The sequence below is a fragment of the Accipiter gentilis genome, chromosome W (genome assembly GCF_929443795.1).
Source record: "Accipiter gentilis chromosome W, bAccGen1.1, whole genome shotgun sequence".
Taxonomy (NCBI): Eukaryota; Metazoa; Chordata; class Aves; order Accipitriformes; family Accipitridae; genus Astur; species Astur gentilis.
The window spans coordinates 2,262,569-2,280,026 of NC_064918.1; the positions used below are offsets into that span (position 1 = coordinate 2,262,569).

The window sequence follows — 17,458 nt, forward strand, 5'->3', positions numbered from 1 at the left end:
ATGCAGCAATTTATGCAAAGAAGTAATAGTACCTTGAATTTGTTGCAATTAATTCTGTATGTGTTGCTTCTACTTATTTCAACAGGTGACTGAGCTAGAGTGTGTGAGCAGTCAAGCCAATGCAGTCCACACACATAAAACAGAATTAAACCAGACAATACAGGAGTTAGAGTCTGCGCTGAAGAAAAAAGAAGAGGTATTTGATAACATTTATTCTTGGCTTTTCTGTTACATCATTTCTAAAGGCTTTCAATATTAAACTTGTGATGGCTGGTAAATACTGTATTATTTCCTATAGATGTTATGAAGTAAAATCCATTTTTCAGCTTCTTTGAAATGATTAATATTTTTCTGTGTATATAATTACATCAGTCCAATATAGAGCTGGGTATCTGAACAACAATAACAAAGTATCATTTTTTTCCTGTTTGCTTTTACTGAGCATCTCTCTTTGCAAAAGTAAGTCTGCACTGAGGCGTATGTAGTTTCTACAGGCCAGTCATCACACTGATGCAGTCCAAATTCAATAAGAATGGGAGCAGTTGTAAGCACACTTTCCTTTTTCTGGAGAGTAGTGTTTGGAGCAAGTAATAGATCAATGTCTTTTTCAGGCCAATCTGGTTTTCAGGCTATGTTAATATAGCTGACTTTTACTATCCCTAAGATCAGCCCTTTCCTTAAACGCATACCAAACCCCCAGCCTATAACTTGATATTTATTGTGCCATATGCCTTGGGCTGGACCAGCAGCAGGAAAATACAAGGAATTGGAGTAACACCTGCACTGGCATGGGTCCTAAAGGAAAGCAGATTTGTGCCACAGAAAGATCGAGAATCACCCCTTTATAGATGGGGAAAATGGAGGTAGAAGGAGCTACGTATGAAGGATTGTTTGCCCCATGTAAGACCAGATCCCTTGAGCCCTCTGTGACAGACACAGTGAGCACTGGTGTGCTTGTTCAGAGGGGCAGTGTATCTTGCAGGGTTTTGCCTCCAGTGGGGTTGCTGTTAGGTGTTTCCAAAGAGGATGCATGAAAGACACAGTAATTACAGAATATCCTCCCAAAATGGAACAAAGCCTTTTCCAAACTCCCTCATACTTAAGAGATTAGCCTCAGGTTGGTAATGTTTCCCATTTTGGTGCATCATGTGCTTTTGAATTTTGCTGAGCTGTTGGTTGCGAAGAGATCTTTCTGAAAAGAGTTCTGGGAGGTGACTATGCCCTTCTGGGGAAAAGTATTTATTAGTTTTAAGTTTGATACCTTTTAGTTTCATTAAATGTTTCTATTCTTGTCTCCTGAAAGTAAGCTAAGAAAAGGTTTCTCTTCCATTCATTATTTTATCTATATTTGTTTTTATACCTTATTACTTTCTTCTTGCTAAATTAAAGATACCATTTCTTTTAGACTCTCTTTTTATAGAAATCAGTGGTCAAGGCAGGCAATTTTTTGATGCTCAGCCCTGCTGCTAGTGACATAATAAGTAGCTCACAGATGAAAATTGGATTTTTCTCTTGAAAAAATGGAGGATAGATTATAATAGAATTTAAAGTATAAAATTGCTTCTCTAATTACAAGGACTCTTAATTTTCTAGGAAAACATTACTTCAGATCTTTTGTGTGGGAGAGAAAGACTTGGACTTTTATAGCAAAGAAAATGCTTATCTGTATTGTTGTTTATTCACAATAGAATTGCTGTTTTGGGACTGTGATTCAGGAATATTGGAAGCAGGGCTTAAACTTCATGTGCTATGATGGGCAGCAGTTACTGCCAGTTTTTATATCATTGCAATGGCTTGCTCAGGAGAAGAAGCAGCAGCCAGCTTACCTGCACTGAGGTCAAGCCAGGTAATGTGTTGCTAGCGAGGTTGTTTCTTCTCCCTTAGGAAATAGAAAGATTGAAACAAGAAATCGACAGTGCCAGAGATATCCAGGCACAGAAGGATTCTCTGACCCAAAAGTTACAGGTGAGCTATAGTGCATCATCTTAATTTAGGCAGAAGGGAAAAATGATCATCAAGTGAGAAGGTCACATCAGCAACTTGTGCTATATTCACTGAAGGTGCCAGATAAATATGTAAGTTACATTGTGTTGCAGAGTGGTGGGTTGGGATGCTCTTTGGGAATTTCTACCAAAATTTCCACCTGCTGTAAGTCGTTATTTTTTCCTGAGGGAACAGACCCAAATTTCATTTACAAGTCCACAGAATACGCTCGGGCTAGCAGATGTACTTCATCAATACATGTTCTAGGCAATTCTGGTCTCATTTTCACTGCAGTGTCTTCCCATAGGTCTTGTGTGCCACTGAACTGTCAGGTGGTATATCATCATGTTGGGATGAGTTTGTATTCAGCTTTTAAACGTGCTTTGAGAAAGTAAAGGTTAAAGCATTCTTGTTTAGTATAGACTACAAAAACACACTGGCATTTTCATGGAATTAGAATCATTGTGTTTTTATTGTTTTTTTCTGGGTTGTTTCTTTACTGTGCGTAAAGCCAGATACCTCAAACTACTGGAAGCACTATGCCCTCAGTATACCCTCACTTGCTATGTCTGAGCTCCTGTCCTTCTGTTGCTGGGCTGACCAGCCAGCACAGACACACCTCCTTTGTGGAAACTGTCTTCTGAATGAGGCTGACCCAAAGCTTCATTGTGTTTAAACTCTGAATTCACACTTGTGGCAGGTTGACCCTGGCTGGATGCCAGGTGCCCACCAAAGCTGTTCTATCACTCCCCCCTCCTCAGCTGGACAGGGGAGAGAAAATACAACAAAAAGCTCATGGGTCGAGATAAGGACAGGAGAGATCACTCACCAATTACCGTCATGGGCAAAACAGACTCAGCTTGGGGAAAATTAACTCAATTTATTACAAATCAGCCAGAGTAGGGTAATGAGAAATAAAACCAAATCTCAGAACACCTTCCCTCCACCCCTCCCTTCTTCCCCGGCACAACTTCACTCCTGGATTCTCTACCTACCCCCCCTGGCGGTGCAGGGGGACGGGGATGGGGTTTATGGTCATCACACATTATTTGTGCCGCTTCATCCTCCTCAGGGGCAGGACTCCTTACACTCTTCCCCTCCTCCAGCATGGGGTCCCTCCCACAGGAGAGAGTCCTCCATGAACTTCTCCAACGTGGGTCCTTCCCACGGGCTGCAGTTCTTCACGAACTGCTTCACCATGGGTCCCTTCCACGGCGTGCAGTCCTTCAGGAGCACGCTGCTCCAGCGCAGGCTTCCCACGGGGTCACAGCCTCCTTCGGGTGGATCCACCTGCTCCGGCATGGGGTCCTCCATGGGCTGCAGCTGGATATCTGCTCCACCGTTAACCTCCATGGGCTGCAGGGGGACAGCCTGCCTCACCATGGTCTTCACCACAGGCTGCAGGGGAACTTCTGTTCTGGCACCTGGAGCACCTCCTCCCCCTCCTTCTTCACTGACCTTGGTGTCTGCAGGGCTGTTTCTCTTACATGTTCTCACTCCTCTCTCCAGGTGCAGTTTCTGTGCTGCAGCAACTTTTTTTTTCCCCTTCTCAAATATGTTATCCCAGAGGCACTACCACCGTTGCTGATTGGCTCAGCCTTGGCCAGCAGTGGGTCCTTCCTGGAGCCAGCTGGCATTGGCTCTGTTGGGCATAGGGGAAGCTTCCAGCAGCTTCTCACAGAAGCCACCCCTGTAACCTGCCCCCCACTACCAAAACCTTGCCACACAAAGCCAATACATCTTGGCATCCCCCTGTCACTCCAGAGATCCAGATGGGTTCTGTGCCCCTATACCCCGATGGCACCAGCATACGCTGTGCACCAGTATCTACCAAAGCCTCATACTTCTGTGGGTCTGATGTGCCAGGCCATCGAATCCACACAGTCCAGTATATCTGGTCATCCCTTTCCTCCTCCTGGCCGAAGGCAGGGACCTTCTATTGCTGTTCCTAGTCAGAGTATTCACTGTCTGACCCTTGCAGTGCCAGACCAGAAGTCCCCTCACCAGAATCAAGGGAGGTGGTTTCAGTTCTCCTATGCCTGGAGGATCGCTGATTGATTTCTTGGGCCGCTACAGCAACTACGCTGACAGCCTTCTTCTTGGGTGACCCCTTCTTAACAGCTGTCTTCCCTCTCAGTTCACGTACGCGGGCTTCCATCTTAAAGGTGGGTTCACCATCCCACTTCCTCATGTCCTCCCCTTGGTCACGCAGGAAGAACCAGAGGGCACCACATGGCATATGCCTTGGGCTCCCTTTCCCTCTGACCGGGGCAGGAAAGGACTGATTTCTTGGAGCATCCCTAACAGCCAAGGCACTGTCCTGTAGGGATGAGGAGACACAGAGATTTTCCTCAAAGTTTTGGAGCCAAGACAACACTTTCTTCACAGTTGGTGTTTCCATATCTGGACAATACATTGCTGCCAAGCTGTTAGAATATGATGCTGGGGCACCTTGAATCACCTTCCTCCACATGGCCCATTTGCACAGGACATCCTCTGGATCTTTGGAGACCTCATCATCATCTAGATCACTGTAGCTGACTTCCACCACTGCTAACTCTCTCAGGTACTGGATGCCTTCATCTGCAGTAGTCCACTTTCCTGAGGAGTTCACAAGATCTTCCTTGAATGTATATCTTGCCCTCACACTTGAGAGGAGCCGGCTCCAGATACTGCAAATTGCTGCCTCTTTTCCCAATTCCTTTCTCAATTCCCCGGTTTCTAGCGAGGGATCCCAGCTGTTGGGCTTCCTTCCCTTCCAGTTGCTGACTGTCGGCCCCTTTATCCTAGCATCAGAGCAGCCAGGCAGCAATCCGCTCACCTGGCTGGTGGCTGTAGTCTTTCCGCATGTCTCGAAGTTCTGAGGAGGTCAGGGACCATGTAGTTTCTGCTTCCTGTCAAAGTTCTCTTACTCCTTCCTCCAATTTCTTTGTTGAAGAACTGGCTTCTTCATCAAATCTTTCCTCTTCTTCTTCTTCCCTTACTAATCAATGATATGGACCTGTTGATCTCCTTGTCCACTTTTTTATTTTTCACTACTGGGGTGTCGTGGTTTAACCCCAGCCAGCAACTAAGCACCACGCAGCCACTCACTCACTCTCCCCACACTCAGTGGGATAGGGGAGAAAATCGGGAAAAAGAAGTAAAACTCCTGGGTTGAGATAAGAACGGTTTAATAGAACAGAAAAGAAGAAACTAATAACGATAATGATAACACTAATAAAATGACAACAGCAATAATAAAAGGATTGGAATCTACAAATGATGCGGAGGGCAATTGCTCACCACCCGCCAACTGACACCCAGCTAGTCCCCGAGCGGCGATTCCCCACCCCCACTTCCCAGTTCCTAAACTAGATGGGACATCACATGGTATGGAATAACCTGTTGGCCAGTTTGGGTCAGCTGCCCTGGCTGTGTCCTGTGCCAACTTCTTGTGCCCCTCCAGTTTTCTCGCTGGCTGGGCATGAGAAGCTGAAAAATCCTTGACTTGAGTCTAAACACTACTGAGCAACAACTGAAAACATCAGTGTTATCAACATCCTTCGCATGCTGAACTCAAAACATAGCACTGTACCAGCTACTAGGAAGACAGTTAACTCTATCCCAGCTGAAACCAGGACACCTGGCTATGTCCCCTCCCAAGATCTTGCCCAGCCCCAGCCTCCCATTGGGGGGGGGCAAAAATGTTGGAGAGACAGCCTTGATGCTGTGCCAGCACTGCTCAGCAGTGGCCAAAACACTGGTGTGTTATCAACACCTTTCTAGCTACAGATGCAGAGCACAGCGCTAGGGGGGCTGCTATGGGGAGAATTAACTCCATCTCAGCCAGACCCAATACAAAGGATCACCTCCTCCAAGCTCAGGAGCGATGCATCCCAACAAAGAGGAGATCAGGCCAAAACACCAGGAGGCTTTCATGTATGAACAATTTTCTCCTGGACAAACTCAAACACTAAAAGAAAGCCTACAGAGGGTGGAAGCAAGGACAGATAGCCTGGGAATATTACAGAGAAATTGTCCAAGCAGCCAGGGATCAGGTTAGGAAAGCTAAAGCCCTGATAGAATTAAATCTGGCCAGGGACATCAAGGGCAATGAGAAATGCTTCCATAGGTATGTCAGTGATAAATAGAAGACTAGGGAAAATGTGGGCACTTTCTGGAAGGAAATGGGAGACCTGGTTACCTGGGATGTGGAGAAGGCTGAGGCACTCAATGATTTTTTTGCCTCAGTCTTCACTGGCAAGTGCTCCAGCCACACTGCCCAAGTCACAGAAGACAAAGGCAGGGACTGGGAGAATGAAGAACCACCCACTGTAGGAGAAGATCAGGTTTGAGACCATCTAAGGAACCTGAAGGTGCACAAGTCCATGGGACCTAATGAGATTCATCCACAGGTCCTGAGGGAACTGGTGAATGAAGTGGCTAAGCCACTATCCATCATATTTGAGAAGTCATGGCAGTCCAGGGAAGTTCCCAGTGACTGGAAAAGGGGAAACATGACCCCCATTTTTAAAAACGGAAAAAGGGAAGACCCGGGGATCTACAGGCCAGTCAGTCTCACCTCTGTGCCTGGCAAAATCATGGAGCAGATCCTCCTGGAAGCTATGCTAGGGCACATGGAAAATAAGGAGGTGATTGGTGACAGCCAACATAACTTCACTAAGGGTAAATTGTGCCTGACAAATTTGGTGGCCTTCTACAACAGGGTTATAGCTTTGGTGGATAAGGGAAGAGCAACTGACGTCATCTACCTGGCCTTCTGCAAAGCATTTGACACTGTCCTGCATGACATCCTTGTCTCTAAATTGGAGAGACATGGATTTGACAGGTGAACCACTTGGTGGATAAGGAATTGGCTGGATGGTCACACTCAAAGAGTTGCAGTCCACAGCTCGATATCTGGGTGGAGAGCAGTGACAAGTGGCGTTCCTCAGGGGTCGATATTGGGACCGGCGCTGTTTAGCATCTTTGCTGGCAACATGAACAGTGGGATTGAGTGCACCCTCAGCAAGTTTGCCAACGACACCAAGCTGTGTGGTGCAGTCGACACGCTGGAGGGAAGGGATGCCACCCAGAGGGACCTTGACAGGCTTGAGAGGTGGGCCTGTGCAAACCTCATGAAGTTCAACAAGGCCAAGTGCAAGGTCCTGCACATGGTTCGGGGCAATCCCAAGCACAAATACAGTCTGGGCGATGAGCGGTTTGAGAGCAGCCCTGTCAAGAAGGACTTGGGGGTGTTGGTTGATGAGAAGCTCAATGTGACCCAGCAATGTGTGCTTGCAGCCCAGAAAGCCAACCGTATCCTGGGCCGCATCAAAAGAAGCGTGACCAGCAGGTCGAGGGAAGTGATTGTGCCCCTCTGCTCTGCTCTTGTGAGACCCCACCTGGAGTACTGTGTTCAGCTCTGGGGCCCCCAACATAAGAAGGACACTGTTGGAGCAAGTCCAGAGGAGGGCTACAAAGATGATCAGAGGGCTGGAGCACCTCTCCTACGAAGACAGGCTGAGAGAGTTGGGGATCTTCAGCCTGGAGAAGGGAAGGCTCTGGGGATACCTTATAGCAGCCTTCCAGTAGCTAAAGGGGCCCTACAAGAAAGCCGGAGAGGGACTTTTTACAAGGGTATGTAGTGATAGGACAAAGGGTAATGGCTTTAAACTGAAAGAGGGTACATTCAGACTAGATATAAGGATGAAATTCTTCACTGTGAGGGTGGTGAGGCACTGGAACAGGTTGCCCAGAGAGGTTGTGGATGCCCCCACCCTGGAAGTGTTCAAGGACAGGTTGGATGGGGCTTTGAGCAACCTGATCTAGTGGAAGGTGTCCCTGCCCATGGCAGGGGGGTTGGAATTAGATGCTCTTTAAAGGTCCCTTCCAACCCAAACCATTCTATGATTCTATGATAAATGGAGATATTGTGTATATATTTTCATATGTCACATTGTAGGCAATCATTTTCTGAAAATGGTTCTATATGATTCTATTAAAATAAATTTAAAGCTATCATAGGATCCAAGTTAAAAGTTGCCTTTCTTCAGCTTAAAGCTTATTGCTGACCTGATGCAGCCCATGTAAAAGATCTTGAATCTTCGCTTTGCTATAATCTTCCTGCTTTGATAATACTGGCTTTCTATGAGCCACTTCACCCTACATCTATGATGTCAGTGAAATGGTGTTTTTCTTCTGTAGCTCCAGACTAAACATCCCACATCTGTTCACGTAGTTGACTCATCATCTGTTTTCTGGGTGATTATCTCCAGGGTCTGTATCTATTCATCTCACTCTTTTTTATTCTGCTTTACTTTTTTCCCTCTTGTGTTTGCAAATGGATTATGTAACTCTAAAAATATTTTGGAATATAGCCTGTATGAAAAATTCTATGCAAAGAAATTATTATTTCAAGGTGTATCACATTTCTGACACACTCATATCAGGGCATGAATTAGAAATCCATCATTGACAAATTCCAGTGAAGAGCAGTATGTTATCATTGTTAAGGGTAAGTATCAGGGCCCTTGTTACTTATTAATTTCATTAGCAATGTAGAGAAGACCTATCAATGAGTCATGATCAGTGTGACTCTCACAGTAAGTCAGGATATATTTATTACTCTGGCTGATTCCTAAATATAGCTGTTGTGTATGGTTTGAATGTTTTATTCGGATCCTTGCACTGAATTCCACAAAAGATTATTACAGTGCAAACAACAAACATGTTAATAATTTATTTATTTTGTAAAACAAAACAATTTACGACAAATTATTGTCCCTGCTGTAAGAAAAGCTTGAAAAAAACAGTGTAAAATAAACCTTGTAAAGGGCCTGAATGTATCAGAAGAGTTAGTTTATTGTTAGATGAGATTAATTGCAACTAAAGTTAAATGACACAACTAGGTGAATAGATTATATCACATGGACACCTCTCCATTTCTTCCCATCAAGAAGCAACAGTTTTGAGGTTACCGACTTGTAATAAGAAACTGCACATGAGCTGGACACAAACTTATAATGCAATATTATTGCAAAAATCAGTAATACTAATCTAGGGGAAATATGTATAAGGATCAAGTGTAAAATTTGGGAAGAAGCGTTTTCCAGAAATTAAAAGCAACAGCTCACAGCATGTTTCAGTTAGTTCTACTTCCCATAAGTCATTAAATATGTTAAGCACAGGTTAGGGAAAATAAAACAGAAGGAAGTATGGGAGAAAGTATATCTGAGGAAGTGTTTGGGGAAGCTAAATGTATATGGATTAGGAAAGAGATATCAAGAATAGAATATAAATAAAGTACACAAGCTGGAAGTTTAAACAAAAGAAGGGAACTCTTCTGGTTTGGAGATACAGGGCAAGGACCAGAAATGGAGAGTTAAAGAAAAACACCTTATGCTGAATATGGATAGAAGTTCCTACATCTAACATAAAGCTTTTGGTTTTACCTGGGTGCTCCCACCTAACAGCTCACAGCAGAACAATTCCTCAGTTTAAGTGTGTCTGAAGAGGGCCTGAAAGATGATGTTCAGTGCTAGATACAGGCCAATGGGCTGATCTTCAGGCCCAGATGTCATGAAATAAAACCATATACATATCCATGGATTTGTTCCAAAGTGATCCCTTTCATCACTGGCTTGCCTACTTACAAAAATTATCTCTGGGGTAAGAGCAGTGGCAAGGAGACTTCCTAGAACACACGCATTTGGTGAGTAGAAGAGGAACAGTGACAGGAGAAGCAGGAAGCGTGAACAAACGTGGAAAAACAGCACTTGTTTTTATGTGAGCTAAAGAAAGGACTGTGTCGTTCCTGCAGAGCTGAGAGGACCCTGAATTTCCCTTTTCTTCCTTTTTTGCAGTCATTTGGCCTCAGAGGGTCTTGAACCCATGCAGTCATTACACTGGGTAGTGCTTGTCAGTGCTGTTCAGAGGGCAGGAGTAGAGTCAATGATGGAGAGTCTACAGAGTGTATGGACTGGGTTATAATCAGTTAGCTTGTTCATTTATAGCAATGGTGGACTAGTTAATCCTTACATAAGCATGTGTGTATTTTAATTTATATTGTTTCTACAAATACTCTTTTCAGCTAGCTTCCTTTAATGCTTTGGCAACTATATTATTCAGTGTTAAACAGATTAAACTAATTCTTCTCTTGGTCCTGGCAGCAAGGGGTAATTCCTGTGCTCAGTTGTGCTGTTCAAGACCAGTGGCCAAAACTCTGTAATTTTTAACTTGCTCATTTACAAACAAGAAGGGAGGTATTCCAGTTCAGCTTGGATGTAACCCTTGGCTGCACAAGCAACCACAGCTATGAGGAGATCAGGTCCCTGAGGCTCTGCCTTCTCCACCTGCACTGCCACTGGGGGTCCCAGAGCTCTCCCCTGCCTGCAGAGGCTGGGAGCTGACACTGGGCTCTGGCCACATCATCCCATACCTCCTCTGGCCAGGGGTGCAGCGGCCGATCGACACTGCCATCACATCCCTCACAGATGGAAAGGCCATGGACTTTGACACAAAACTGCCATTTTATACCTGTTACTCTTGACTGCCCAAATACATATTCTATATGGCTCAGGTTGTTTCTTATGGTCAGCTGAGATCTCTCCAATGTAAACATGAATGTATTTGTTAGCTTTGAGGGAGACAGAAGAATTGTAACAAAAACAGTGGGAGAGTGGGAGGGCAGAAAGAAAGCTCATGTTGGGAGGAATGACTGCTGCCAAATCGACCACCCTATGGCTGTGTGAAACTAGTTGTAAAAACTCAGAGCAGGCCCGTTAAAGCTTTGTGACACAAAGCCACTGTAAAGGTAAGCGGTGTTTAAAAAATGTTAATGTATGTAAATACAAATTCACTATGCACTTTTCCAGAGAATGGTTGTGCAGGGTGTATGGCATACTAAATACACTGTCCCTATGCTACCTTTGGGAGTGTTTTTCATAACTGAAATTATGAAATAATTCAGCATGAATTTGAGACATGCAATGAATGAGACAAATAACTATGCTATTCCAGACCCATGTAACTGCTACACTAGTAGTTTGATAAAAGAGAGGGCATCTGGTTTACACAAAGCAGAGCAGGCATGACCTCCCTTCCATCATGCACAAGCCAGAGCTGTGAGGGGCCCCAGCAGGCAGTGCTCCCCTCCTGCTGGCTGGCACAAGGGGGTTTCTTTTCCTCATAAATGAGAGCTGAGCTTGCTCAGGGTCAGATCCCTTCAGCTATGTGTAATGTGCTGCTGCTTTGTCTTTCCACCTGCTGTATGGGAATAGCTTGTCTGTACAGCACTGGTGACTCACGTGCTTTCCCTGCTCCCACAGCTGCACTATGCAGAGCTTGCAAGTGAGAGCTCCAGGGCACAGCGCAATGAGACAAGACATTCAGCTTGCACATGCTGGTTTAAATTTGTTACAATCGATTTCACCTTGACATCATTCTTGCTAGTTTATGTTTCTGTCCTAATTTTCAGGGTGAAAAGGCCTATAATGTGGGACAGGAGTAAGGTAGTACTCCTCCATCCATAAAGCAGTTTCCTGGATGAGCTTCTATATGAGACCATTTAATGGAGACTGTGTACTTGAGCAATTCATGTAGTCTAAATAAGGGAATGCTTGAACTTAAGTAAACTTTTGAGAAGCTGTTTTCAGTAGGTGGCATATTTCTGAATGATAGAAGTGATAACTTACCTGAATACCACATCCATTGCTCACTGACTAAATTTTACCCGTTCAAAAGTTTCTGTCCTTTAGATGAATTACTGAAAAAAATGGAGGAAGTGATAATACATATGCAATCCTAATAACAATTGGGGTTCTGGTTTTGGCTTAGTGGAAACTGTAAAGTTGTTTCAAAACCCAGTTGAGAAAAATAGCACAGAAATACCAGCAGGAGGTTAGACTGCTTTCTATTTGCAGACAACACATTAACATGTTATGTATTTTCTCTGAAGGAAGTAGAAATTCGAAACAAAGACCTGGAAGGCCAGCTGTCTGATCTAGAGCAACGTCTGGAGAAAAGTCAGAATGAGCAAGAAGCTTTTCGCAATAACTTGAAGACACTTTTAGAAATTCTTGATGGAAAAATATTTGAACTAACAGAGTTACGAGATAACTTGGCCAAGCTAATAGAATGCAGCTAAAGAAAATGGGATTTCAGTGCCAATCAGCTTAAAGATGCACTGTCTCTCTTTATAGGTCTGTGTTGGGCTCTGCATCAAATTTGCACAAAATTAGAAAATGCTCCTCTGAGGGCTTGTTTTAAATTTAGAGTCATATTTCAATGTAAAATTTAGAACTCAGCTTGTAGCTAGTTGAAGAAAAAACCCAACAAACAAACAAACTTGAATTACAAATTACCTCTTTGTACATTATTGGCCATAGATAACTTGAAAGATATTAACAGTAATTGAATGCAATCCTTTTCTAATTATCAGTGATGGAAGAATTAGCAGTGTCCCAGGTCACATTCCCGTTTTGTGATAGATACAATATAGGTTATCTGCTGGTTTATTTATTTAATTGATGTGTTTTGTGCAAGAACTTAGTGATGACAGCCCTGTATTTTGTTGTTAATAATTTCTCAGGATATTTTCCACTGTGGAGCAGCATTGCCATTACCAATTTATTCTTGCCAGGAGTGGGAGAGAATTGCATCTTTAATTGAAACAAAGTCACTATAACTGCTTGTTATAAAGTTCTTCCTTTTGGGGTTTTTCGGTTGGTTGGGGTTTTTTGTTTATATACATATATATATATATATATATACTGGAAGATACTGTATTTCTTTATGGAGCTTATTCTGGTGTTCTACAATATTGTCCAATGTAAGGTTTACTTTTTCACAGGAATTCCATGTAATTACAGCAAAATACTATCTTCCACTTAACTATATTTTGAAGCCAACCAATGATGGCAGGTGAGTCCCCCAGGAAAAAAAAAGGCAAAAACCCCCTGAGAATTTTAAATGTAAAATTTGACAAGCACAGATAACAAGAAATAGCCAGTTGTTTGTTTTCTGGCCATGATACATATATCAACTATCTATGTTCAATTAACTGTTAACCTGTTCTGCAGGAGACTTTTTCAGAATGTCACATGAATTTCAGGTTTTGTGAATAATGGCTTATGGGGAACATTGTTTATTAAAGATTGGATTAAGGGCATGGAGCTACTGCAAGGGATTACTCATATACTGAACTTGTCCAGCTAAGAAAGCTGTTTCTAGAAGTTTTGTTGTCATAACAAATTGAAATGGAGACATGTTTACTCTATTATGGGTCTTCATATCACATCTTTATTGAAACTACACCAGGCAATATTCTGAACTGTTAACTAAATGTTTAAAAACAGGAAATTGAATTCAATTACCCTCAGTGAGCAGGTTTTAAAGTTGTTTTCATGTAATTTTAACAGACTTTTGACAAACACACTTTTCCTTATATAATAGATTTATTTAAAAAAAAACCCCAAACCTCTGAAAAGTAAGCCAAGTGTCATGTGTCTTGCATCAAAGTACATTATTGCCATAAATTGCTTGTAATGTTGAAGAGGGCTTTTTTAAAACTTATGAATGCGTGTCAGACTTCAGTCGAAAGATGCACTGACCTTTGTTTGCTCCCCAAATTAATTTGAATGTTAAACATGAAATCTAGTCACTTATTAAATTTGTACAACACAATTTTCTCCAGAGACTGCTATTCAAAACTAGAAAAGATAAGTTTGGTTTTATGTGTGTACTGTGTATATATACCATATAATACACACAGGTTCTCATTTATATCAGAAATACATGCTTTATTTTTAAAATACTGTTTTTTTCCTTTACCAGTAATTTATCAGGTGTCCTCTAACTAGTCAGGAAAATGGTTTAGGTCAAATGCTAAACCATCATGTATTATACTGTATGTAATGTACACAATGTTTAAGTTTTCTCCATATTTTTAGGGTATTTTCTCAACTATTTTATTTATTAAAGGGGGAGGGGGCTTGGTTCAGCGTGCTACTGGTTGAAAACTTTGTGGTGAGCTACATGTTTTTCATTTGGTGGATTTTAGACGGTGGTGTGTATATCTTCATCAAGTCCAGATGAGCAGATAGAACCAGTTTTTAATTTACCTGGGGATGTTTGGGCCTGATTCTCTTGTCACTTGTGCTGCTGTAAACCAGATGTGTCCTTGATGTGATGTCAGAAACATTCAGTTGGCATAACATCTGTGGAAGTGCAAGAAGAATCTGTCCTGTTAACACTCAGTGGACATAATAAGGATGAAGAAAGAATAAAACCACAGAAAGTTGATGATGGAATAAATGTAATATTATTTTTAATGATATTATTATTGACATTTTTAAAAATATGATGTCATTTACATGTGGGAAAAATAGTGGACAGAAATATTTCCACTAAAATTTTGTGAATATGTGTGGTACATGAGTATTTCTATGTATATGTACACACATATGTATGTACAGAACATGGAAAAATTTAGATGTGCACATTTTTAATATTTTCCTATTGAAATTAAATTGAAAATTGGAAATTGATATTTGAGAATTTCTTTTCTCAGTAGATATGCTTCCTTTCCTTTTTTAAAATAATACAATTACTGAGGACTGCACCTTTGAATTCCCAAATAGTTGTCATATGGGATAAGGTGGACATACGTGCACATATAAATAAAATCATATTGCTAAGAGTATTTTTAATGTTTATTTACAGTAGGTGAGTGTTTAGAAATTGCAACCTAAAGTTCATGCTTAGGTGGTTATACCTACTGTAGCCTCTCCACTTGTTTTAAGATAAAAGTTTGCCTGTTTGAAACATTACTTTTCCCAGAGACGGGTATTATGCATTGTATCTATCTTTGATGAAACTGTGGAATATGTATACCAGAAAACAGCGTTGAGTACTATAGCCTGAAAACATGACTGTGAACTTGCACAGGAGGGGAGAGCAGTCACATCATGTATAACGTTATATGGCAACTACAGTCTTGTAAAAAAACCCCACAAACCCCAAAAAACTAACAGAAATACCACACCCCTCAAAAGAAAATCCAAAAGAAAAATGAAAAATACACTTTTTATTTTGAAATACACTTGCTGTTCTCTGGAGAATGTACTTTTACTCTTTATTTTTTTTCTTAAATCTTTTTCAAGTATGTGCAAGTGATAGCAGCAGCTACCTTAATCTTTCAGGTGCTACTGGATTTTGCATTAGTGTGTTATGTTGTGAAATCCTGACTTTGACATAAAAGATTTTTGTAAGTATATCCCCATCTGGATAGCTAGTTTTTGGAGTGTCTTGTTCATAATCCATATGCCTCAATGATCCAGAAATTGCATTTTTCTATGTGGACAAAGTAAAATGTGTGACTTAATCTGTCTGTTACAGACTGGGAATTCCTTTTCCTGGCTAATATATCCAGGAAAGAGGAGAACAAAATGAACTGATAATGCAGAAATGCTGTTATAAAGTCTCTAAGAAAATACATTTTCAGGTATAATAAACATATAAAGGGCTAAACCAGATAAAACACAAATAAGTATCATTTAATGCTATCGGTGGCATTCTGAAGATAATCCTTTTAAAGAAAACCCTGCAAGAATGAACAATGTGTCAATTAAAGATGAATATTTTGGGATGTGTCTTTTCAGTTGTCAGTTGTGGAAGGTTTCTGATTTCTGCTCATTTTTCTACTGGTTAGGGACTAACTTCATGTTTATCTTCAATAAGGGGCTAAACCTCAATTTGTTTTATCATCTTTTATATTCTGTACTGAAGTGGCTACTGAACAGTGCTCTCTGAACACCGCATTCATTAGGAGGTTCATTTCAAAGGCAAAATCAAAGCCTTTTTCAGAAATACAGCATGGAACAAGGAATGGAAAACTGTTGCAGACCTTAACTCTCTGCAGAACTGTGGATGTCAATAAAAGCACTTAATTTAGTTGATAACAGAAATCTTGGATCTTGAGGCTAAATATAATCTGATTAGAGATTAGGTCTGAATGACAAAAGACAATTAAAAAAACCCCACAACCAACCATCAAGAAACTCCATCCGAATGCATGTAGTTCAGTCTCAGTAACTGGATATGCTAGTTAAGTGCACAGCTATATACTGATTTTTTTTTTCAGGGAATGGACCTGACTCTGCAAAGCAATGTTCAAATTGTCTTGTTTACATTTTCTTAATAATGCTGCATATGTGCACTACCTCTGAATGGTGCTAAGCACAGAACATATCATGGAATAATAGGTATTTAAAAAAAAAAATCTCTATTTTTGCTTAGTAGCATTAGTTCCTTGTTATACTCCACTTAATTCAGACAAGTAGGATTAATTTTCCCCGTTATGTTAAATGTCTGGGAATGATGAACAGAGTTTTTTGTGTTAGATCCTGGAGTCAGTTCAGCCTATCTCCGCTGTTCTGGCCATGCAACATAGCCGGAAAACAGGTGCAACTGCTTATATCAAAAGACCTGCAATACCTCTAGATAGTATGGTTTCTCACACCATATGGGGTCTCATAGCTTGCCTTCCACAACCTCTCAGGGACTTGTAGCTGCCAGTACTGCCTCTGTGCTGTTGGCAGCTCATCCTAGGACCAAAGAAACACAAGCGTAATTTATATCCACTGTCTTCCTCATTCCCTGGTCTTGCACAAGCAAAGCTCAGCTGCAACAATACATGTGGCAGTTTGTGTCATTTTCAAATGCAGGCATGGGAAGGAGTAGTAACCATCAAAGATGGTTTAGATTTTTTGGGGGGAAAATGTAGAGTTGTCAAAAAGATTGCTTTACATGAACCTTCACAAACAATACATGCATCCAGATGCTAAGGGGAGAGGAAGACCTACATTGACTGTCGTGAAAGAGTGATTTAGATCACTTAAAGAATCACCGTCAAAGGTATTAACAAAAGGTGATTTTAATGTGAATTTGTAAAAATGCAACTTAACAAAGTTCGATGGCAAGGTTCACTCTATTGCTTACTACATGGAAGAAACATAAAAGGAAAATCGAGTTAGAATCGATTTAGAATCATTTGCGCAAAGATGGGAGACAAAAAAGGGTTAGGGAGATCCTCCCGTTGAGTCACGAGGTTCAGAGTGGACCCCCTTGCTTTCTAAACTCCTTCTCAGAGAGGACTCTAGGTGCAGCTGGATCCAGACTTAGTCCCAGACTTGGTCAATGGTTTATGCCTAATGGTAGGGATACAAAAGGTAAGGAAAATCTCCTGTTGAATTACTATGCCAATTTGTCGGGGAATGAGTGATTATGGATCCTACATGACTTTGAGGTAGCAGCAATTTAAGATTTATTAACACTATTACAGTAAATCACAAGATTAGGTTAAATGATTTTTAACAATACTTAATCATCAGCCAATGTCAGAGTGATTTAATAAAATTTGCTATAATCATCACTACAAAGTTTCCTAAATCAAATCACACACACACAAACACGCACACACAAATATAGAGAT

The 17,458-nt window shown here is 41.4% G+C and overlaps 3 protein-coding genes across 6 annotated transcripts in view; 2 read left to right on the forward strand and 1 right to left on the reverse strand.

The window, feature by feature from the left end:
* Positions 1-12,253, forward strand: part of LOC126035332 (homer protein homolog 1-like) — a 146,108-nt gene extending 133,855 nt beyond the window's left edge. Inside the window, exons 7-9 of one of the 2 annotated variants that reach the window (XM_049793845.1) lie at positions 86-196; positions 1,885-1,965; positions 11,924-12,253. In XM_049793845.1, coding sequence (XP_049649802.1) covers positions 86-196; positions 1,885-1,965; positions 11,924-12,112 — 381 coding nt within the window. In that variant the 3' untranslated portion in view covers positions 12,113-12,253. The remainder of the gene's footprint in view (positions 1-85; positions 197-1,884; positions 1,966-11,923) is intronic. The other variant, XM_049793847.1, reaches the window with a different exon arrangement.
* Positions 1-17,458, forward strand: part of LOC126035357 (uncharacterized) — a 503,584-nt gene that overhangs the window by 364,684 nt on the left and 121,442 nt on the right. The window lies entirely within an intron of this gene.
* Positions 1-17,458, reverse strand: part of LOC126035248 (junction-mediating and -regulatory protein-like) — a 440,369-nt gene that overhangs the window by 255,232 nt on the left and 167,679 nt on the right. The window lies entirely within an intron of this gene.